This window comes from Rhamphochromis longiceps, linkage group LG22 (genome assembly GCF_057381845.1).
Source record: "Rhamphochromis longiceps isolate RC_006_pf linkage group LG22, R_longiceps_female_GT1.1, whole genome shotgun sequence".
Lineage (NCBI taxonomy): Eukaryota > Metazoa > Chordata > Actinopteri > Cichliformes > Cichlidae > Rhamphochromis > Rhamphochromis longiceps.
In genome coordinates this window covers 15,979,965-16,004,854 of record NC_140577.1, presented here as the reverse complement: position 1 = coordinate 16,004,854, position 24,890 = coordinate 15,979,965, and the positions used below count along the sequence as shown (strand labels likewise).

General features: G+C 41.4%; 1 protein-coding gene across 1 annotated transcript in view; it reads left to right on the top strand.

The window, feature by feature from the left end:
• Nucleotides 1–248: 248 nt before the first annotated feature.
• LOC146643776 (ras/Rap GTPase-activating protein SynGAP-like) overlaps nt 249–24,890 on the top strand; it is a 50,623-nt gene continuing 25,981 nt past the window's right edge. Inside the window, exons 1-10 of the mRNA XM_085395941.1 lie at nt 249–402; nt 10,521–10,609; nt 10,768–10,889; nt 15,569–15,722; nt 17,320–17,418; nt 17,559–17,798; nt 17,895–18,230; nt 21,583–21,727; nt 22,537–22,681; nt 23,068–23,304. Of these exons, the coding sequence (XP_085252067.1) occupies nt 249–402; nt 10,521–10,609; nt 10,768–10,889; nt 15,569–15,722; nt 17,320–17,418; nt 17,559–17,798; nt 17,895–18,230; nt 21,583–21,727; nt 22,537–22,681; nt 23,068–23,304 (1,721 nt within the window). The remainder of the gene's footprint in view (nt 403–10,520; nt 10,610–10,767; nt 10,890–15,568; nt 15,723–17,319; nt 17,419–17,558; nt 17,799–17,894; nt 18,231–21,582; nt 21,728–22,536; nt 22,682–23,067; nt 23,305–24,890) is intronic.

The window sequence follows — 24,890 nt, the reverse complement described above, 5'->3', positions numbered from 1 at the left end:
TGAAGAACGATTCCACCTACTGCACAGTAAAAAGTCATTTCAACTCCACGTTCAGCGCTGTTTACTACTATCTATAAAATTACATTTCTCTTTCATTTGATTTGTACAGTTTGACACATTCTCTCTATTAATGTTGCTTTACCGTTATTTTCAGGCACAATAACAGGTTCACGTTTTTTCCTCTGGTTGTTTTTAAAACTTTTTGTCATTGTTGTGTTTTTGGGGGTTGGGGGATTGTTAGTTCACTGATGTCAAAAACTAAAGGGAAAACTCTACTTGTGTCTGTGCCATATAGCTGCATGGACACATCTTCAAAGACGTGGCTGCCCCATCAGAGTCAGTTTGGGTTGGTTGGTCAAGCGGAGGCTTGCTGTGGTGGTGGACCTGGAGTTTTAACCCCAAGTGAGTCAGTTTAGCCAAGACCCAGTCAAAGTCTCCTTTTTTTTCTCCGTCGTCAGCTTTGCGTATTGTCATTTCTTAGCCTCTTCTCCAGTCTGTCATGGTCCAGTAAGGTTTTTATCTGTTATATATGTTTTTCTATGTCCCCCCTCCTCCCCCTTAGTCTTCTGTTCTTTCTGAAATGCATCAACACTGCTGTTGCTAGTGGTTAATGAAGGGTTTAACATGCACTAGCCTCAGATATGCCGCCCTGCTTTTTTTTTTTTTCCTTTTCCTCCCTCTGCCATGGTTTCCCAATCCTTTTCAGCATTATAAAGATTTACAAAAGTACCTCAGCACATTGATGATTTCATTTTTTATTTTTTTAAACCACTCGATCCTCCACTGGAGCATCACTCACCGTCAGAGCCGCGCTCCGAGTTTTATTTTGACATCCTCTAGGTTTGATAGCGCCATTTGCCTTTTTACTCGGCTTTGATTCATTCCTCCTTCCTCCTCACTGTGCTCCCTTTACCTCCCCAGATGAAAGCAGTCATTTCTTTTCCCTTCAGGGACGGGGAGAGAAATCATTTTATTAGTCGGCGCAGTGTGTAAAGCTGTTGTCTTTGCTTTCGACATTAAGGCCTACAAAAAAACATGTTAGAAACAAAACAAACAAGGGGCGGTCAGAGGCGACTGTAGGGGGGATGGTTTTTGAGAATCGCCTCATTTTTGATGTGTGCTTTCACGAAATAATATAATATCTTAGCGGGGTCGATATCAAGAGCGGTATCCACATTGCTTCTTGATCTTCGTTCTCAGCTCTTTAATTTGGATCTGCTCATCTACAAGCATAGCATTAGAGCTTCTAAATACATTAGCAAAAACGGAGGTAGTTGGATAGAGAGCAGTGCACAAGCTGCGAACATGTTCCTATGGTAACTAGGCCACACTTCCCCTGGCTAGTACGTACACGCACGCACGCACGCACGCGCACACACACACACACACACACAGAGGGAGGAACAAGGCAGGAGAGAGACAGAAAACACACACGTGATGGAGAGCAACTTTAGATTGTTTATTCGGGTTACTGTTCTTGTGTCTTCCTCCGCTCAGAGGCCATTTTTATACAGTACTGTCTTGGCCTTCAGAAGTAGCGGTTACACTGCAGAATACTCAGTGTTTCTCCAGAAATATCTGCCAGTTTTCAAGCCGATCGCAGGTTCTTCCCCGTGGCTCCCTCGCTCCCATACTGCCCCTGCTTCCTCAACCCCTCCACCCACCTCTCCTCTCTCATCCTGCAGCTCTTCTGTGCGTTTTACTTCTCCTTGATTACAGTGCTGCTTCTAAACTTAGAAGCAGAGTGGCTCCGAAGAGTCAGAGGTGTCGCTTTTCTACTTAGAATAAAGCCAGCTGTCCACATTTTTGTGAGGCGTGTTGAATTTAAAGCATCTCGGTCTTTTGGGTGTATGTGCTGGGCTCATGAAACCGAGCTAGTAAGACCGTCATCTTTGGGTCCTCGCTCGAAAGGGTTTTTAAGTCTCCTAAACAGCCCTAATGTTTTCTCACTTCAAATTTAAATGCAGCGGGCACTTCAGGACTTTATACTTTATCTGATTCTCTAAATGCCAGCAGTTTGTACCTCTCTGCGCTCGCCATCTCCCGTGTCATTCTGTGTTTGGTAAATCACTGCTCACACTTAAACCGTGTCAAACCTCCTGGGGCAAGGCTGCCGGGCTGTCAAAGAGCCACGGAGTTGATGCTGCGAGGTTTTGCTTCTGTCAGTCATGCAGGATGATTGTTTGGACAGCTTGCTGTAAATGAATGGCCTTAACTTTCTACACTCATTACACCGTCTGCGTTTGCTTTTCAGCACCTGTGACGCTGCTCGAATTCACAATGGTGGATGAACCATGGGTCGTACTTGGCGTTTAGATGTTAAACTCTGGCTCTGAAGAGTCAGTTCATACAAATGAACACAAAATAAATTAAAATACATTAAAATACATTTCTCACTTGCTTCTTGTGTTAATGAGCCGTGCAAGCAGTTTTCTTATATTTCTCTATTTCTTCTTATAGATTATAGTGAATGCCTTTATGCCCATGGCCTATTCAGTTGCCTATTTTTTCTGGAAAAAGCCATAAATACTACTGGATTAAACACTATAGTCTGACACTTGAAACAAGAGTGTAATGAAGTGATTAAAAAAAACAAAGTGAAGTTTTTCTGCCATCATGAACAAAGTTGCGTTTACTTTCATCATACGGGCGCAGAGAGAATCTCAGATACATCAACACTTTGACTCGTTCTTAAATTACACACTTTAATGAGGCTGCATGTTTCAAATGTGATTTTAATCCTTTTTAGTTTATATTTGACCAGTTTACTAGTTTAAACAAAAAAAATCGACATAATTGTATTAGAATGTTGTTTTCTCACTAGAATCACAAACCCTTGCCCTAAACTGTGATGTAGAGGGAGATGCATTTCACCAGTTGAACATTTGAATACACTTTTTAAAAAGTTTATTTTTAAAAACATCTCTAAAATCTTTCGTAACAAATTTCTAAGCGTTGTGGTATAAAGAACTTTTGTTCTGTTCTTAATCAAGATGGTCCCACACTGCTTCAATAATCCTGAGGTTCAGGCTCTGGGGAGATTTTGATCTGCATGTTGGATCAAAATCTGACAGCACTTTTTTGGGTGCCATCAATTTTAATAAGATCCCCAACACCGCTGGCTTAAATGCAGTCCCAAACCATGACAGAGCCTCCACCTTTTTACACAGGACTGTAGACACTCATTGTTGCGCCTTTTCTGAGCTCTTCTGTTTGTATTGATGTAGATTTGAACCACTCCATCAGACCTGTTCTCGTGGATTTTCAGTCCAGTTGTTGTCAAATTTGGCACACCTCAGCCTTTTTTCCTGGTTTCCCTTCTTTAAGAATGGATTCTTCACAGCCATCGTTTCACTGAGACCATGTCTGATGAGGCTTCGGTGAACAGTACATGGCTCAATTGGAAGGTCCAGATCTATGTCTCAGATCTGCTAAAGATTAGGGTTGTTTTTTTTTTTTTTTTTAGGCCTGACAGTTCTTCTTTTGTCCTCTTTGTCCAGTTATCTGAATTGATTTATGGACACACTGCACACCATTCTGACACACACCAAGTTTTCAGATAATGGCTCTCTGAGAATCACCTTGTTGGTGAAAATTGATGCTTGTCAAACTTGACATTTTTCTTATATTCGCCTAAGACGTGTTTAAAAAGGAAAAAAAAGGCTAATTGTAACAAAGTGCGTAAAGATACAATTTAAAATAGGTTCTTTTAAGTTTGTTTCAACACAACACTGGTTCATTTCTTGAGTCAGATGCCTTCTAAACGCCAACAAAAAAATAATTAATCTGAAAATGGTCAGGTGTCAAAAGAGAAACTTTAAAAAAACTACGACAAAGTTAAAATGTAAAGAAATGAGGGATGGCTCAAGACTTATGCACTGTACTGAATATGCTTGTGTATGTGCAAATCTCACTGTAACCTGGATTAAAGGTTATCACTGATGTAGCTGGAAAATCCAATATGCATATAAATGTACGGGACATGCAACGACATCCAGACTGTTTCTTCCTTGGAGCCTGTCCCAGCTGTCATAGAGCCAGGATACTTCATGAAGGGCTAACTCAGAATGACAGGCAAGCGCACGCTCTCACATCCCCACCTACGGCCAGTACAGATTCACAAGTTCACCTGTCATGCACGTCTTGGGGAGGAGGCACCCACACAGGCGCAGGGAGAACATAGAAATGCCACACAGAAAGACCTCAGCCAATCAGCATGCTCACCCTGTAATAAAATACCAGCCAGCTGTTTCACTGAATTATGAAGTTGTGTATCATATTATAGACAATCTAAACCATTTCAGAGCTTATGATAGTGAAAGTCATGACCTGTCTAAAGGGTTAACTGTCAGACATTGTAAAACATATATTTGGTTATTATAAGTTATTAAATGTACAAAACTTCTATTCACTTGAACTTAATATCCAGTAGGGCTGCACGATTTTGCATAAAATGAGAATCACGATTTTTTTTGGCTTAGAATTGAGATCACGATTCTCTCACGATTTTCTTTTCCAGTATAAATATTTGTTGCACTTATTAACTGCACATCAACTTCGTAACAGTTGAGACTGAACATAAAAACAATAAATAAACATAAAAACAACAAATGTCTCACGTTTTGTGGTTGCCGCAAAATGTTGTACTGCTTGAAATTCCGTCTCCACCGTTGCTCGACACTGCATGTATAGAGCAGGTAGTGCAACAATAGAAAAATAGTTGTGGGACGGCACTGCGTAGCGTTTGTCTAGGGTGTTGATCATTTTCCTAAATCCCTTGTTTTGCACAGTGTTGATGGGAGCCATATCTTTGGTCAGGTGATAAGTAATAGCCTCCGTAATTTCTTTGTGCCTGCGGAAGTTCGACGGGTATAGGGAAGCGCTGTATAAATTTCCCGTTATTGATGTTTGGGTGGTTGACCGGGACGGATTTTCTCCTGTCACTTTCTCGTCATCCCTGACGTGCTCTCTGTTGTTTTTTCCCCTGCTAATGTTAGCATCACACGGCACAGCTTCTGTATCACGTGGTATAAGGCTCCTCCCTTGTCATTTGTCAAGCAGGAAGAGTGAGCGCTTGTTTTCATGCAGATTACGTCCCGGATCAAAATGCGGTGCAATCGTTGTCGTCGTCTTTTTTTTAAATCGTTGTCATTTGGAAATGAGATCGCACATAAGTATGAATCGAGATCGCGATTTTCTAACGATTAATCGTGCAGCCCGAATAGACAGTGATGAAATCTTAATCCATAGTTTGCTGAGCCTATTGTTACATTACCATTAGGGTAGGATTAACTGCCGCTACCTTGACAGTTTGGCTTACTTTATGGGTACTCGGAGCTGTCATAAAAAGAGCAACTTCCCATGGCATAATCACGGGTTGGTTGTTGACATGGCAGTATTTACTCGTTGGAATATGGCAATTACGGAGACTTCCATATGACATGAAAACAACATCTGCCCCAGCAGGCCTGGTCTGTGAGTCACCGGAGCCTCCTTGTTGTCATATGCTTCAGACCACACATAACGAGATTTGGTGCGTGTGAACTGGAAACACTGTCACTCCGGGACAAACCGGACGTAGGCCTCAAAGGCCGTCTAACATAGCAGCATGAATGTGGATTTTTATCCTGCTTGAAAATAGAGATGCAGTAACAAGAGAGAGAGAGCAACTCTCCCTGAAGGCCAAGAGCTATACTATTTTATGTTTTTATTACAGCATGCTCACCGTGGCCTGTTATGCTGATATTGTGACGTTGTAGGGCGTCATATTGAAAAAATAAAAAGTGTGTTGCACAGCTCTCTCCAAGCCCTTCCATATGACATATTACTTGATATGGTTTCAAGAAATGCTTTTTTTCAAGGTGACCTTCATTGGGTGCTAACAATGAAGGTCAAGCTTAGCCAACCTAGGTACTCGTGTCCCCTAAGACCTGGTATATTGTTGTGAAGTTAAAAAATTGCGGGGACTGCTAACAAACAAACAAACAGAAGCGATTATGTACTGTACTATGTCAGAGGGAGAAACTATGGAAAGGTGTTAAAAGTAAAAGCACTTTAATTGTCTTAAACTGATTTTTAAAAACTTTTATAACAAAGAGGACGCCGTTTTATAAACCTATTGACTTTATTTAACCTACATAAATCGAGCACAATATGTTTTCTGCATTGTGTTTACATTCGACTAAATAACCCTGAAACCTACATTTTCCTCTGCTATGGTCTGTGGGAATTTGAGCCATACTTTTACTTGTTTATTTATTTCTTTTTGAGTCATAGTTGTGCGCTTCAGAGACACAAACTCTAAAATAACATTATGAGCGAATAAAACTGCGAGGGGCTATTAACAGCTTTTATAATATGTGTGAAAACCTGCTCACGTTGAGTCTTAGGACTGTCTTTTTTTTTTCTTTTTTTGTTTGATTACAGCCAAAATCCAAGAACTAATTATGGTATTATTTTAGGTAAAGACTCAGTTTTTTGCTTGATACTGATTGAATACCTCATCTCAGGGTACCTGCAGATCTGATACCAGCCTTCAGCTAACATGCTAGCACTATGCCTCTCATTACACTGATTGCTGTGAAGATTTGAGCTCCACAGACTGTAATTACTGCAGCTGCCTTTGGTGATCCTCTGAATTTTCTTTTTTCTTCATCTAAGGGAAGTGACTACTAAACTCTGACAGTCCCCTAACTTTTCATGCAGGTATCATCATCAGAAATAGAAAGGTTTATGATCAAATACCTTTAAAACTAATGAGCTTCACTGTATATTGGAGTTAGCTCTAATTAGCAGCGAGTAAGTTGTGTGTGTGTCTGTATGTATCCCATCCTCTATTTAGGCTAAAAGCAAGAAAACAGATTAAGTGAGGGGAAAACAGTTGTCTAGTGTCTAATTAGAGTTCTCATTATAGCTAATATTATCATCCTAGGATGCAAACATCTGACAAGATAGCATTGTCATTATGAGTGAAAGCGTGCTAATGTTAGTGTTTACCTCAAATCACCTTCTGTGGAGAATTAGAGGCTCTGGCATGGCTGCAGCCCCTCAGTCTTGTTGAGCACCAGTAATGCTACGGTCCAGTGTTTTTTGAAGTGTCCTATTATGTAAGGTGGCATGAGACGCAGGATTAGTGAGGTTGCCTGTTGTGACGGCATCATTGGTTCAGCTAATGCTTATTTGGTAGATTTGGTGAACTGGTGGGTTATTAGTGTTTTTTGTAGATTTCACAAGTGTGTTTTCTGGAATCAACAGAGTTTTGATCTTTTTTTTTTTTTTGTAGACATCTGCAGAAAAATCATAATTGTTAAATTGCTGTCGTGATCAGTCAGTTTCAAGGATAACTCATTATTATATACATCAGCTTTCGCACCTGATTGAGGATGGGGGGGGATTATTACCTGAAAATGATTTTATTCAAATGATTCTATAAAAGCAAAGTTTCCAGATATGTATTAATAGAGATATACATGCTAAAGGTTGAGTATGTTTCTCCAACACCCACTCACAGTCTTCCTCTTTCTGTTTTCTCTCTCTGTATCACAGTTAGCTAGAGGCTGTTGCCACCCACGCACTCAGTCCTGACAGCAATTTACATTCAGAATAGCCGATGCGAACGTATCCATGTGTTCTGATATGTCACGTTTCCTTAGATCACTGCATGCTGCAAGTGACTTTCTCAGTGGCAGGTGAAAATACAACCTAAATATTTGTCTGCTTGGTCATTTGATCCATTTGCTCTCGCGCTGAGACACGAGGCAGAGTTGGGATTCAGCCCCACAACGATCGAGGAAGATTTCCGCTCCCGCCCATCCCTCGTGGTCGGGCCGACAGGTCTGAGCATTTTTCTCACGCGTCTGTCGGGAGAAACAGATGCGTTGTGCTGCGTGTTGGTGTGTTTCATCATCTTTACTGTGCAGTTGTGTGCCCGTATCTTCTGCAGTTCAAGTAGAAGCCCTTGGAGTTGTTTCCATGGATACCAAACAATTAGCTGGGATTCAGAATAGAACCTGGAGAGTCGCCTATTTAGAGGCTTTGGGAGTGAGGAAATCATAGGATGACAGAGTGTCTTGATTCTGCATTGCAAAGGGAAGAAAAAAGGGCTCCCGTGGGTAATGGGTAACTTCTAAAGGAAAAATAAATAAATAAATAAAATGCTCCAGCAGATCAATCAGAGACAAAAATAGAACAGCAGAGCGACTGTGAACATGAAACACGATCACGTTTCCTTATGTGCTGTGAAACATATGGACGCTCTGAAGCTAGCTTAAAAGAATGCATGCATATAAAAGGGAATATGACCGTATTGCACAACCTGGGCTCACTTGCGGGCCGTATTGTAGCTTTTGACATGGCACATTCCCACTTGTGAAAGGCTGAACAGTGTGTAGCTGAAAATGTGATTGCTTTTTAAAAAATAAAACTTTTTTTAAGAAAAACCTTCATTCTTGGGGACATGAGGAAAGGCTAAATATAGATTGTGCTCCCATAGGTTTGCACATAAAGGTACACAAGCAGCCTATTATCTGAAGACTATATATATATAAAGTGATATCATATGTATGATGTGATTGTTGCAATAGCCAGGAGGTGATTAGCATCTGCTTGACTCAGAGAGAGGGAAACATGCTAGCTTTATTCTGCCTTAAAATAGCTTTGAAGATGTTAGCGAAGTTGGCGAAGGTACATTTGGGATCAGATTAACAAAATATAGATTAAGTAATTTGTTTACATTTTAAAAACTGAATGTTGTGGTTTCTATTGATGTTTATGTTCCAGAGTATTTGCTAGCTATGGCCTGTAACCTTAGACTAGAGCGACCTTGTTTTATTTCTTTTAGCTAAAGCTAAACAGTTATAGGCCATTGCCTGATATTTACTTACAGATAGGGCAGTCAAGACATTAGATTTTCTATGTATGATTACAGTGGCCAATGGAATTAAAGATGGTGACATTATCATGTTAACTATAGAAAATGTGTTACAGGAACAGCTAGGTACTAGCTAGGTTAGCTAGATGTAATTTGATTGAGATTCTGCAGTCAGTAAAAGAAAGAGCAAATAGAGGAAATATTGGAAAGTCTGGTTGTTCTTCATTGCCTCATTGCTTGGCTGTTTTTGTGCACAGCTGGGATTCTCGATCTGTGTCCTTGACTGGCTTTTTTTTTTTTTTAATGCTGCATCACATTTTATGGTGGGTGGTAAGGTGTTATATCATTAATTATAATCTCTGGAGAGAGTGCATTTATTTGTGGTGCTAAAACCAATATCATATAGCTCCATATAGTCCTAATGGTAAACTGGTATTAGTTGGACATAAGTAAAGGAAAAAGTTGACGCATCTTAATTTAACCAGTTTAATCTGACCGTGTCAGCAAACACAGAAACATTTTGGCCTTGCGGTCTGATGAAATCCAACAAACTGGTTATTGATTCTGTGTTATGTGAGTGTTATCGTGAGATCAGTGTTCCAGTTTTTCCCACAGTTACTATTTTAACTTGGTGTTTGAGGAACTTGAACAGTTAATGAATACCTCTCTTAGATTTCTGTCGTTCATATTTAAAGATGGGGATAATGTGGGATGGATATATTCGTACTCTGTGACCCTCACGCTCCTCTGCGCTGGAATTGCCTTCCAGGTCACCACATAGACACACACACACACTCGTGCAGAGAAAGTCTCAAAGATAGATCCATCACCATGTTTACTCAGTTGCTACTAGCCTAAAGTCAAACCAAGACCATGGGTTTCAAGATGACTCATCAGAGTGTGGGTCTTCCTCCGAATATAGTTCTCACATCAGGGTTTCTTTTTCTTTTTTTGCGTCATTTTCCACTGGCATTAGATATAAAAAGTTTTCCCTTCTGATGACGAATATCTGTTTGGGCATGCAGTTTTTTTTCAGACACTGTGTTGTTTTTTGTGTTTTTCTCGGGGGGCTGTAGATGTATGTTCTTGTTGCTGGTGTTCTTCAGCTTGAACTTCTCTGTGCTGGTATCTGGCCTGCTAATAATGTGTGTTCTGTCAGTGTTTTCTGATGATGTTTTCCTTTCTTGATGGGACTGAAGTGGCAGCTGCAAGGTAATGACGCAAGCTATGAGTAGGACGTTTGTTGTGAAAGCAGTAAAACATTTCTAACTAATGGAAAACTAACTGTATTGTGACCTCAGAGAGAATGAAACAAAATGTAACAATAAAGAGCTGGCTGCCAGATTGTACTAGCTGGAGTTGCCTTAACATTGGTTGACATAAATATTGAACTGAATGTGTATGTAAATACAACCCAATTTAAAGACACAATAAATGATAAATTTAAATGGCTTGAACTAAGTAGATGTAAGTTTAAAATTACAAAATTCTTACTGGTTTCAATCCCTGATATCCCCACAAAGTCTCAGCGTTTAATAATTATTGTGTTCGAGTTATGCTCCTGCATTTTTGAAGGTTTCAGTCTTTTCCATTTCTTATTTGTTTAACTCTGTTATTCTTGCTGCTTTTGTTTGGCACTTTTTCTTCATAGACCAATCTCGCAGGGCAAGTTTTGCCTCTGCAAGACAGTCAAGCATGGAAACTCCTCCCAATACGACCCCACAGCCTTTCAGACAGCCGGTAAGTACAATAAAACCATACAATGCACGCTCAAGTATGTGATGTAAGCTTTATGCTTGTGTAGAAAACCCCATAGGGTAGCTAGCTCCTCTGTAAACTTCCCACTGTAAAACCATAACTTATTTTCCTCCTGTTTTTTTGTTTTTTTTAATTTTTAGAGCTTTCTCAATCGAAGGTTGAAGGGTTCCATCAAGAGGGCAAAAAGTCAGCCCAAACTTGACCGGACCAGCAGCTTCAGACAGATGATTTTGCCCCGGTTTCGTAGTGCTGACCAAGAAAGGTAAGTAATCATAATATATATTTCCAGTTTGTGATCTGTCCATTGCTCTCCATTCCAGATTTTAAATATTATTACCTCAGAGCGACAATGTGCTCACAGTTCATCCAATATTCATAATAAGTCAGAGGAGGCCATGGCTGCAGTTTGAAAGAGAATTTTTGATATGGTAATGGTCTGTAATCCAGAGACAAAAGGCAACCTGGAAAGTTACTGCTTTGCCATTTCACTGATTTTATGACAAAAACAAAAGATAAAAAAAAAGATTAGAGCATGAATTTGAATGCTGAAGGAAGTTAAAGTATGCAGAAGATACACAGACAAACCGCAACTGAATATAAAGAACCAGAGGCTGTAAACATTAACATTGTTTTCTGCTAGCTGATGTAAGCTGGAAAAATTAGACTGCAGATATCGCCAGCAGGTGTGGAATTAGTAACGTCCTGGTTATAACGAGCTCAATTGTATCATAGCCATCACTAAGATAGTGGATACAGTCCATTTATGCACCGAGCTTGGGAGCTAAACCATCAGCAATCAGAATCTGTTCTTTCTTGGGTGTCTGACAATTCTGTTTTTGTGCACTGTGTGTTATTTCAGTGGCTACTTCACATCACAATGGCAAAACCTCTTAACTTTTTTCCTGAAAGCCGTGAGGTTTTTTTTCCCCTTCTTTTCGTTGAGTTGCTAATGTCAGTAGAGTAGAGAGGCAATCAGTTAAGATTGCCTGTTACAAGCCGACTGACAAGCTGATTCATTTCAGTAAACTCAGGGATTTTGTTGTTACAGCCCTACTTACTCTGGTATGAATGACCAGTTGCCAAAATGTTAGCAAGCTCTAACCAACAGAAAATACATTTTATTGTCAGGCGCCTGGTCCGAACACTCATCCAGAACCATTCGTCTGTAAATGATTAATCTATACGGACCTTTTTTGCAGCAAACATCTGACTTATCACAGCTGGAGAAGTCGGTGTTATTTCCAGTAAGATTAACTTTGACTCTTTTCTATTCAAGTGTGCCACTTATTAATTTTCATTTTTTTGTATTTGCACTTTTCCAGCTGTGATGTCTGCTGTGAAAAAGGCCTATGGAGGACAACAGATCAATAAAAGAAAAAAGTAACGGGTCTGCACGCTGGCTTTAAAGCTTCCAAATATAGCTTAGGCAACATGGGTAAAAAAGGGACTGTTTTAACTTTAATGGTGACAAAAAGTGTATAAACACTGAACTGGCTACATCAATGCTGACATCATTATTTGGCTATTCTATGATAGGTCTCTATGCATGATAATATTAAATCCATTATCACTGATTGAAATGCTCTTTTCTTCTCTTAGGGCGTTTCTTTAAACGGTGTCTTTAAATCAACCGTACCTGCGCTTCGGATTATTACTCACATGTCATGCTCACATGCAATCATTAAGATTTGTGTTACCGTGATTAGAGATATGCATTAATCCTTTCATCACAAATCTATTTTGTGCTTTTAAAGGGACACGTTTGTCCTCAAGTGGCTCAAGCAGAATGTGTATGAATCTCCGAGGAGCTCATGACAGCCTTCGCTCCCACTGTAGCTCCTTATCAGCCACAAAAGCAGAGCCCCGTTGAAAGAAGGACGCTGCCTTTAGCGATACCTTCACAGATGGTTTCAGCCAGTGACGAAAGATCTTCATTTGAGTGATATTAATAGAAGAGCAGTCTATCCAATCATTGCAACGATGCTCTCTGAGCTGCGATTTATTACAGATGAACAGAAAATAAATAGGGGGTGAAGGCTTGTATTATCACAACACGGAAAAGGTTTGTTACTTCAGTTTGTTTTATGTCTGCACAAAAAGATTAAACAATAGCAGCTTAATTAGATGCACATTTATTTAAATATGTACTCATACTCATGTATTTTTTATTGAGATGTCTGTATGAGAAGCCTGCACATATATACAATTAGAATCACTGGTTTTCATCAGCACAAAGTCAGGAAAATAGAGCTGAAATGAGTGTAGTGTTGAAATCCGTTGGGCATTGCAGTGGAGACACTAGTGTGATTTTTCTTGTCGGGATGCAATAGCTTGCAGCTCTAGAGGCTTTCACCGCAGCTTTTTCTTGTTTTGCATTCTGAACTGAGGTCACATCCCGATGGATTCTCGCTTGCATTGTGATCAAAATTTTATGCAGTCCTCACACAATCCAGTCACGATGCACATATGGGAAGTACAAAGATGTAGAGAGGGAGAAGGTAAAAATCTAATGCTGACACTACACTTTGCCCTCACTACAGGAGATGCTGTAACAGACGCATTTAGGGCAGGTGTGGCTGACCGATCCTGGAAGTAATCAGTGTGTCATTTTTGCAAAGCGCGTAGAAATCCTCTGTTGTAAAATTCAGATTGCCGGTTCAGATGTTAAAGCAAGTTTTGCATTAACCCGAGGGTTTCTGTGGGGGCAGCAGTGAAGGAGGAGGAGGTGGTGGCGGGAGCTAAACGGCGATGGGGTTAAAGTCTGCCTTGGTCGATCTGCCTTTCCCCTCTAACCACAGCCGTTCACCGCTGCCTCAGACAGCTGCCTTCACAGCCTGCTCCGCGTTCTGCCCACACACGCTTAATTCACTCAGTAGTGTTAAGTTGACTTTGCAATAAACCCACAGCATTCAACTTCACACTCTAGCTTTCCAACGCAGCTGCTCGGCCTTTGCTGCCAAGTCGGTTTACCATGTCCTGCGTTCTGCGATGGCACCGTCAGCTCCCTTAACATGATGATTCACTCGTCTTCTGATCAGTATTAAAATGCAGCCTTAAATTTCTCTTCTCCTTTTACTGCATCATTATCCATTCAGTCAGGACCAGGATAGTCAGAAGATTGTTACTTCCTGTTGCAGTAATTTATATTTATAGCAGCGTGATTCTGCTCTGGGATCATCATAAGGGTATATAATGTGCATGGACCAGTTACTGCTACTCCAGGCATCAGTTACTACAGATATGACATTGATTAGGCCAGATACAACATGAAAGAAAAGCTGGGATGTAGGTGGGTTGTAAAGTGGCTTGCAGATGTGTAGTAACTGCAATAACAGCTATCAAATGAAATGTGTGTGACCTGCGTAACTGATGCTGCGCTAAGTATGTGCATTCAAAGCACCACTACATGCTGAGTCATACTTTTGGTGCAATTAGACCCCATATTCTTTTGCTAATCGTACTTTAAAGTTAATTTTGAAAAGCTTCCATTGTGAGAAATTTGCTTGATCACTTTCTGACCAAGGTTTGTTCACAAATACATTATTTTTCCCCATTCTTTTTTAAAAGATCCCTGTCTACATCAAAATGCAAATGCCACAACAACATACTTGATGTGGCGATATAACCTTAACCGTACAGAAATGTTTATCAGTCAAAAGCCTACAAACAGTGACACAATACTACGATATCTAAGAGGAAAAAAAGGTGATAAAGGAACACACCTTTAAAAATCGCAAGACTAAATCTCAGTTTTCACTAGCTGGTTAACGTTGCTTTGGCTTGCAGGAACATCTAAAGCTCAAAAACATTCAAAATCACTGTATTTTTCTTATTTCTTGCATGGAGTATATAAAGGGTTAATGACCGAGCCTTCGAGGATTTTGTTTGTTAGGAGAACAGCTAGGTGTTTGCTTAATAAGATTTTATAAACACTGTATGTTCCTTTTTTTTTTTCTTTCATTAAAGCCAGTTTTGGAAAACATTATAGGAATAGACTGACATTTTGGGTAATCTATTTCCATATCTTTGGAATCAGCCGTTAATTCCAGTTCTCGTCTAACTAGAAAGCGAGGAGTGTTATTTTTAATTACAGAATTTAAAAATAAAATTTTTAACCATTCAGTCTAAACTGAGCCTCCAGTCGTGACTATAGAGCAGCCCATAGCCCTCTACATCTCTAATGTCTGTCTGCCAGCAAATCAATTTAATGGTTCTCATTCAGTCTCTGTTTGCTGCAGCCTGAAAAGCTACAGTTAAACCAAAAGGACAGGCGCCCACTCACTAGTTGAGATGGTAACACACACAGCAAGTTAAACAATAGTTTATATTTAGGTTTCCTCCTTTTCCCATTACTGTGAGCAACAAAATCCCTTTCCTTGCTCCATTTTTTCCCAGTTCTGTTGCCTGTTAAAGACAGCTTCTTTCACATTTCTGCGTTCAGTTCCACCACTTTTTCTGTTCTTTGACAGAGCTGCCCTCTTCAAAGGTTATTCCATGATCAAGCCATAATCCTCCCTGCGTTTTTATACCTGCACTAGAGTGCACACTGCTGAGCTGCTTCTCAGCACTTGAATTTACATTACTAGACGGTAATATCGACCTTTAAATTCAGTTTTTGTTACTGTAGTTTAGTTAAAGGTATATTTGCATTTTCAGACGACACCACGAGCTGGGCTGGTATAGGCCGTTTCCTAATACACATTATGAGTCACATGAGCAAAGTCAATACACCAAACTGAAAACGCAAGAACTGAAAATCTGGTGTGGTTTACTTTTTCCATAAACTCATTATAAAAGGATCACATCTAAAATAATTGTGTTGAAATTGCAGGAGTGACACATGAGGATGTTTGAGCTACAGTGACTCATATTGTGTGAAAACACCACCATAATCACATCTGAATTCTGAAAGTAAGTCAATATCTTCCTCTTCTTCTCTAGGACTCGCTTGATGCAGAGCTTCAAAGAATCCCACTCCCATGAGTCCCTCCTTTCTCCTAGCAGTGCCGCAGAGGCTTTGGACCTAGTTTTGGATGAAGACGCCATAATCAAACCCGTCCATTCTAGCATTTTAGGACAAGAGTACTGCTTTGAGGTGCGTTGCGGTTGTTTAACCTTTTCCCTCTCCGTGGTTTCACCTCCCTGCTGCTGGATTTGTTTTATCTCACTGTATTTATGTTGCAATTCAGGTGCCACTACAAAGCCACTTCACACCTCACTTGAAAAATAAATGAGGTGACCCAGTGGTTTATGGAATTAGTGCTTTAATAATTGAGTTAATTATATAAAATTGGAAACTGAGAATTGATAGAGTTTGGTCTGTTCGGAGTTACCAAAAAGCACAAAAAAAAGAAGTAATTTGAAGACACAGGACCAGATTTACTAACTGGACTAAGTACCTCGAGGCTGCAAAAATGTGCCAATGGAGTGTAAGGTTCTGCAAGTGATCTATAAGCATGGGCAGCAAATACTTTTCACAAGTGACCCGATGCGATATATGATGTAAGAGCAGCACAAATTAGTGAGTCAGAAATGATCAGATCTGCGCAAGTTTTTCTCTCCATCAACAGCATGCCAGTTCAGCTGCAGGAGAATCGATATGTTTTGATACGAGGGCTAACTTTACTATTAGAAAGTGATGGAGACTGTGTAAGATGTAGCATCTGTTTATGGATAAATCAGACAGCCTAGATGTTAGACCTCAGCTTAGATAGCAGAACGTACTCAGAGAAAAGACTGCTTCATTATAGACGTATAAACCTGAAATCAGCATATAGCAGCTGACCTTCGTGTAGAACCTGAACACATATTATTTACCTTATGGTCTTGGCCACTCTAGATGTTTATAAAGCTGCTAATAATGTGCAAGTAAGACCATGTGGGGGTGCAGCTATGTATTAAAAAGCCAAATATAGGCAGTTTTTGCAAAATCCCAAATTAGAATTAGTGAAACCTGATTGACATAGTTGTCTTTATTTCAGTTTGTTATGTAATAAAACTGTTACTAGAGAGAAGTAAAAAAAATAATAATATAAGAAAATGACACAAAAGTCCATTTGTGATGTTGCAGAGCTCAGTGTGTGCGCATGCAGAGACTTTTATGTACTTTGGGCTAATCTTAGTGTAGAAATGTGGCTAAAAACCTGAAACACTGAGAGGTAACTAGGCAGAACAACACAGCTGGCGTACTCAGGTGTCCCCTGTAGAGGTGGGATGCAGAGGAACTCTGGCCATGAGGTGAGCCACTTTTCTGAAGAGCATGAGGGGGATCAAGGACAGGCCTTCCAACAAGTTATCAAGTCACTCAGAGGCAACTGAGCAAAGCAGCAAAAGGCTTTGGAAGAAGAGGAAGGACTCTAACTGGGCTAAGAAATGTCTGCCATGGGGGGTAAAAGCAGAACGGGCATATACCTGGGGTGCCAGGTATTGCAGTTGAGCTTTCTGGTGGTGTCATGGCGCTGTCAGTGGAACACCAGTGAAAGAGGGTGCCCAACTGGTGGCCTTGACAATGTTTTTTTCCCCTTTCTTGATGACAAATACTGTTACAGATTCCAACAAAAAGTCCTATGAGCTGAACTAAGTTAATTGAAAAACACTAAAGATGATCAAAAATAAAAATCATTGTTAACTATAGTTTTCTAAGGAATCTTTCTTGATCATGAACGCAAAAAAGTGATATGTTTTATCCACAGGTAACGACTAGTTCAGGGACAAAATGTTTTGCCTGCCGTTCAGCTTCAGAAAGAGACAAATGGATCGAAAACCTGCAACGAGCTATCAAGCCCAACAAGGTAGATTCAGTAGAACAGATTATATTTCATCCTAGTATTACACTCTCACTGAAAAGGATCGACTACATTGCAACATTATGAGACAGTTTTAAGTAAGGACTGTTATAATGCAGTAACAGAACTCCTCGTTTCACTTCCAGGATAACAGCAGACGGGTGGATAATGTCCTTAAGTTGTGGATCATCGAAGCGCGAGACCTTCCAGCTAAGAAACGCTATTATTGTGAGCTGTGTCTGGATGACATGCTGTATGCACGCACCACCAGCAAGCCCCGCACCGACACCGTCTTCTGGGGCGAGCATTTTGAATTTAACAATTTGCCTACCATTCGTAGCCTTCGTTTGCACCTCTACAAGGAAACGGACAAAAAAAGACGCAAGGTAACGGAAGTGTCTCGTGAAGTCATTTTTAATGCTTTTCGCCTAAACATTTGCAATAAATACGTGAAATAAACATGTTTTTTCTTAAAAATCTAGGAAAAAAGCACATACATTGGCCTTGTTAGCATCCCCATATCCAGCATCACCGGCAGGCAGTTCGTCGAGCAGTGGTACCCGGTGATTCAGTCCAGTGTTCTGGCCAAAAGTGGCGGTGTTGGAAGTACCAAAGTTATCAACGCCTCACTACGCATCAAGTCTCGCTACCAGACAATGAACATCCTCCCGATGGAGCTGTACAAGGAGTTTGCGGAGTACATTACCAACAACTACCGAACACTGTGTGGGGTTCTGGAGCCTCTGTTGAGTGTGAAGAGCAAAGAGGAGGTGGCATTTGCACTGGTGCACATCCTTCAAAGCACGGGGAAGACAAAGGTAAAGAGAGGTCAAATTATGGCTTGTTGGTGTATCTTAAATAATTTATTTTCTTGTCTCCCTCTTTTCTGTTTGATTTGTGTTTTTTAATTTGCAAGAATTTTACAGAAGTACGGTTAGGTCCAAAGGTTTCTGGACAGTGGCACATTTTATTGTGTTTTTTCCTCTTTACAACAGCTCAGTGGATTTTAAATCAAGCAACAATCAAGACTGCAGACTTTGAGCTTTAATTCAAGGGATTTTATAAAAAAAAAGATTTAAATGAACAATTTAGGAATTACAGATATTACAGTGTGTTTGTGTGTACAGTGTCTATTTATGTCTGTCTCCACGTTGGGTGAGTGCTGAGTAATTGCATATGAGAGCATGAGGGTGGGAATGGATGTTTGTATCTGTGTGTGCCTGTTGGTTTGTGTCTATGTGTTAGGTTGGGTATCAGACGCCACCTCTCTGGGGACATCTCAGGCCCTCCAAGGTATGGAGGCCTATCTCCCCCCACCACTTCCCCTGCCAGTTGCAGATGCCCTCAGACATCGGTGCATTGGTGGTTCTTTGTGTCCGGGGATGGGCGTCCAGGTACCCACCGGCTCACTCCTGGTGGCTGCTTGTCGGGGCCTGGAGCCTGGGGCTCGCTCTGGCTCCTTCGGGGGTGGGGTGCCCTCGGCCTCTCGGCCTGGGGCTCGGTCACTCTGGCACAGCTGGCTGCCGGCGGAGCTCACGGGCACGTCACTGCAACCCCCCCTGGCTTCTGCTCCGCGGTTGCTGAGCGACCCCTCATCTGGGGCTCTCCTCAGCTCTTTCCAGGATAGTGGCACGGTTGCCCCTCCCTTGGTCTCCTTTGCTCTTGGGGCCTCTGGATGTCTGGAGTCTTGATCTCCTCCATGCGTGCTTCATGCCCAGGAGGACGGGGCTGTGGCCCCCCACACCCTCTAGCAGATCATTACATGAAGGAACCTTTTAAATACAAGCGCGCTCATGCTCACAGGTGTACACACGGGTGCTCACACACACAAACTACACCCTTTTTGGCTCCTACCTCAAAGCACACTGTGCTTATTTACTTTAGTTGTTACGTGTGTTAGAAGCTCCAAAAATGAGCAAGCATAAGGATTTGAGCAAGTTTGACAAACTGTGGCCAAACTGTTTTGGCTAGATGAGTGGGTCAGAGCATTTCCAGAGCTGCAGCACTTGTGAGGTGTTCCTAGTCTGCAGTGGTCAATATCTACAGAAGTGGGCCAAGAAAGAACAGTGATGAACCAGCGGCAGGTTCATGGGCAGCCAAGGGTCAGTTATTTGTAATGTTAATGTTGATGTTGGTTCTGATAATACATTTCTAGGATACACTGTATAACCACAGACCAGTCAGGGTACCCATGCTGACCCCTGTCCACTGTTGAAACGCCAACAATGGGCATGTTAGCATCAGAACTCGACCACGGAGCAATGGAAGAGCGTGCCCTGGTCTGATGAGTCATGTGTTCTTTCACCTCATGTGTATGACCAGGTGCGTGTGGTCTTTTACCTGGCCAGCTGAAGCAATGTGATGCTTTAGGCCAGGGGTCAGCAACCAAAGAGCCATTTGGGCCCGGTTTCCACGCAAAACAAAACACTGGGAGCCGCAAATACTTTTTGACATCTAAAATGAAGATCCTGTATATATTGTTTTTTACCTTTATGCTTTGTGTGAACAAATAAAGAGTGTTGCTTATGAAATCTATGAAGTGCTAAAGAGAAAATTACATTTTATTTATGCAATGAACACATTTTGAACTCTTAAAGAAATATAATAAAAAGGAAAGACACCCAGCTGAACTAAAATGATCCATGTAGCAAAGAAAAACTTGTGTACTGCCACCCTTATATCGCCTTTGAGCTTTTGGAGCGTAGCAGAGCCTTGACCTCAATTAAAAAAATAATTGGTGTAAAGCACTCTGCTACTAAAAAATTGAAAAATAAATATTTGCAAAATTCTGCATAAATATTTATTTATTTATTTACTTATATTTATTTTACATGGTAAATGTGTGTGGCGAGGCTTAGTTTGCAGTGCCGCTGCATGGGAGTCGGACGCACCTGAGCGGCACCCGCAATCACGCCTCGCCACCTTAAAGTCTGTGCTCTCTTTGCTGTTGTGTTGTTGGGCTGTGAGCTGAAAAGCTACAGCCGGCTTTATGCGTACAGCAACCGTGTGTGAAAAGTGGTCAATAAAGAGATGCTGAAAAGCATGTTCATGGAAACATCGTCGGGTCTGCCGTGATATGTTTACAATGGGACTTCTGCTCCTGAACCTCTGCGCACAGTGAAGTCACTTTCATCTTTACGCAGAACTGTAAGCTGTCATCTGTGAGGCGTGAGCGGTGTTTGTTTTTAACATAGTTCGCGGTGGAGCTGCTGACATAATGTGGATCCAAAGATCCATAATTGGCCTACCTGGGGTTGAAAGTCTCAGTAAATGCACAGCGTTTCGGCGGGTACACCGGCTTCCGCGAGTGTGACGCTTATTTTGAGCGACGAAAAATAATAAAATATAATTTTATTTTTATATTTCAGTATCACAATAATCTTCCAATTTAGAACTACAAGTTTAAAAAGAACTAATACAAAAAATACACTTCAGCTAAATACTTGTCATTTATTTTCCCAAACCACGCGGAGCCGCAGTATAAGGACTAAAGAGCCGCAGGTTGCCGACCCCTGCTTTAGGCAATGTTCTGGTGGAAAACCTTGGGTCGTCCCATCCACGTGGATGTACCGCCTACCTAAGCATTGTTGCAGACCATGTACACTCTTTCAAGGAAATGGTATTTCTTGATGGCTCTTTCAGTAGGATGTGCACCCTGCCACAAAGCAACAATGGTTCAGGAATGGTTTGAGGTGTTCACCTAGCCTCAAAAGATCCAAGATCTGTGGGTGTGTGCTGGAGAAATAAGGACAATCCATGGAGGCCCCATCTCGCTACCTAAAGGACTGAAAGGATCTGTTGCTAATATCTTGGTGCCAGATTTCACAGCACACCTTTAGGGGTCTAGCGAAATCTATGCTTCAATGGGTTAAGGCAGTTTTGACAGTAAAATGGGGACCAACACAATATTAGGCAGGTGGTCATAATGTTATGCCTGCTTGGCATATGAGGCATTTTCAGAGCCTAAAAAGTAATTAGATCATTAATTGACAAGCAATACTTTTGTTAAACTCCTTGAATTAAAGCTTAATTTTCAATGCATGCACAGTATGATTGTTTGATTTCAGATCTGCTGTGGTGGTGTACAGAGGCAAAACTACGAAACAAAAGTGTCTTATAGACTTAACTGTATGTGTACTCAGCTGCACTGTAAGTGTAATCTCTTCTCAGGAGTTCCTGTCAGACATGGCGATGTGTGAGGTGGATCGATTCATGGAGCGAGAGCACTTGATCTTTCGGGAAAACACACTCGCTACAAAGGCCGTGGAAGAGTACCTCAAACTGATAGGTCACAGATACCTCAAGGAGGCTATAGGTAAGGCTGCTTTATCAGTGCCCTGCTGACTGAATGAAGGTGTGTGTGCTTGAAGCTCTAAGTAAATACCTTTTTACTTCTTACTAAAATAGGCCAAGTTCATGCATAAGTAGCATCTGGCATTTAGTGTAACCGATTGTGCCATTGTTTGATGTTGTGCTTGTTTTTGTGACATGCACAATTACTCCCGTTTGTCGTGGCTCAATTTCAGAAATGCAGTCTCTATGAAAAATAGTCTGTCGCATCAGCAGAGACAAATTATATTTTAATAGGATTTCTGTGGCACAACATTAAATGCAAATGTCTTTTTTGTTAGCTTACATCTCAAAATACAAATGAATGGGGTGTCCGGTGTAAGACAAGTGTAACTAATGCAAGTCTAGTTAGACTAGCTGATTTTCTTTTTATAAAAACTAGCTAAAATCAAACACATTTAGACATCTCCACTTTCATCCTATTTTTCATTATTTAAATGAAGAATGGTGAGAATTTAAGCTGTGCATCTCTGTGTGTGCGTGCAGCACCACTTTTATTAATCCTTGAAATACTCCTCTGCATTTATAAAACAATCTGTAAAGTAAAAACTATGCATATTTTATATTTATGTTTTTAAGATTCAGCCATTATTAAAGCAGTGTTATATTCACAGTTTTACATTTATTTACTTTAGTTGCGCCATTTTCTAGGGAAAAGGAAACAAATGTACAGTATGTGCAGTTGTGTGCAGGTTCAGTTGTCATTGCAGCTTCTTTTTGTATATAGTTTTTTTTTCCTATAAAAGTAAAGACTACGTAATCTACATTTTGTAGGTGACTTTATTCGAGCCTTATATGAGTCTGAGGAGAACTGCGAGGTGGACCCCATGCGTGTCCCACCATCAGTCCTCGCTGACCATCAAGCCAACCTTCGAATGTGCTGCGAGCTCCTACTCTGCAAGATTATCAACTCTCTCTGGTCAGTCTTGTGCCCTCAGAAAGCTCTGTATGTGCAGAACTGTTCTCATTGCATATTAATTGGTGCCTGAAAGTAACAGAGGACTGAAACTTTCAGTCTGCCGTACATTTTGCCCAGACGAGTCATGTTCTCAATTTCCTTGAAAGCTGCAGAATTAAGTAGAAGTCAGTTAAAAAGGATATTAAACATTTTTTAAACTGAGGAAAAGAAACTGAATTATTAAAATAAACCCTGAACAAATACATTGTTTTGAGCAAGGAAAACTGCTCTTTTCTGTATGTTTTAAGTCTCCTGACCTTGAATTCCCAAGGGTTTCGCATAAGCTATAGCATTTTGTCTTGCTGTTCTCCCTGACAGTGGGAAATAAAATCATGTTCTTGTTTCAGCATATTTCCCCGGGAGCTGAAAGAAGTTTTTGCCTCATGGAGAGCCAGATGTGCTGAGCGCGGAAGAGAGGATCTCGCTGACAGCCTCATCAGCTCCTCTCTGTTTCTTCGCTTCATGTGCCCAGCCATCATGTCACCCTCCCTGTTCAACTTAATGCAGGAGTATCCCGCTGAACGCACGTCCCGCACACTCACGCTCATAGCCAAGGTGATGCAGAACCTGGCCAGCTTCAGCAAGTGAGTGTCTGTATTCACCTGCCCTCTTACGCCAGCTGTGACATTACACTCATTTGATTCAGTTCAGTTTTAAATCTGCAGGCGTCTGACACTTGTGCTAGGTGGGATGGGTGTCACAGACTGACATCACGCAAATAGAGATTTGCAGTTTTGACTGCCAGGTTATCAGAATCAGAATCAGAATCAGAATACTTTATTGATCCCTGGGGGAAATTATTTTTTTGTTACAGTGCTCCATTTTAAACCAACATTAAGACAAGACAGACAATACGCTAACTAAGAATAGTACAATATATACATATATATACATACATACATACATAAGTCACTTATAAATAAATATTTGGAAAAGAAACATGTGTAGTTGTAGCAGCAAACAGTGTGTTAAGTGGATGCGTTGTACAGGGAGATGGCCACAGGCAGGAATGATTTCCTGTGTCGTTCAGTGGTGCTTTTCGGTAATCTCAGTCTCTCACTGAACGAGCTCCTGTGACTGACCAGCATGTCATGGAGTGGGTGGGAGGTGTTATCCAACATTGTCTTTATCTTGGACAGCATCCGCCTCTCCGACACCACCTTGAGGGAGTCCAGCTCCATCCCCACAACATTGCTGGCCTTACGGATCAGTTTATTAAGTCTGTTGGCATCTGCGACCCTCAGCCTGCTCCCCCAGCATGCAACAGCATAGAGGATCGCACTGGCCACCACAGACTCATAGAAAATCCTCAGCATTTTCTGGCAGATGTTGAAGGACCTCAGTCGCCTCAAAAAATAGAGACGACTCTGGCCCTTCCTGTAAAGTGCTGTGGTGTTTTTAGCCCAGTCCAGTTTATTGTCAATGTGTACTCCAAGGTATTTATAGTCCTCCACAATGTCAACACTGACCCCCTGGATTGAAACAGGGGTCAAGTGTTTCCTGGTCTTCCTGAAGTCCACGATCAGTTCCTTGGTCTTTGCCACGTTGAGCTGCAGATGATTCTGCTCACACCACGTGACAAAGGAGTCGACCACAGCCCGGTACTCTGTCTCATCATCCCTGCTGATGCATCCAACCACCGCAGAGTCATCAGAAAACTTCTGAAGATGGCAGGTCTCTGTGCAGTGGCTGAAGTCTGTGGTGTAGAGGGTGAAGAGGAAGGGGGAGAGGACAGTCCCCTGTGGTGCCCCTGTGTTGCTAATCACCTTGTCAGACACACACTGTGGGAGACGTACATATTGTGGTCTTCCTGTCAGGTAATCAACAATCCAGGACACCAGAGAAGCATCCACCTGCATCGCTGCTAACTTATCACCCAGGAGGGTCGGCCTGATGGTGTTGAAAGCACTGGAAAAGTCAAAAAACATGACCCTCACAGTGCTCGCCGGCTGGTCCAGATGGGTGTAGACACGATTGAGCAGGTAGATGATGGCGTCCTCTGTTCCGAGACGAGGCTGATAAGCGAACTGAAGGGGATCCAGATGTGGTCTTACTATGGGTCGCAGCTGGTCCAGGATGAGCCTTTCCAGGGTCTTCATGATGTGGGAGGTCAGTGCCACGGGCCTGTAATCCTGGGGGCCACTGGGACGAGGCGTCTTTGGTACAGGGA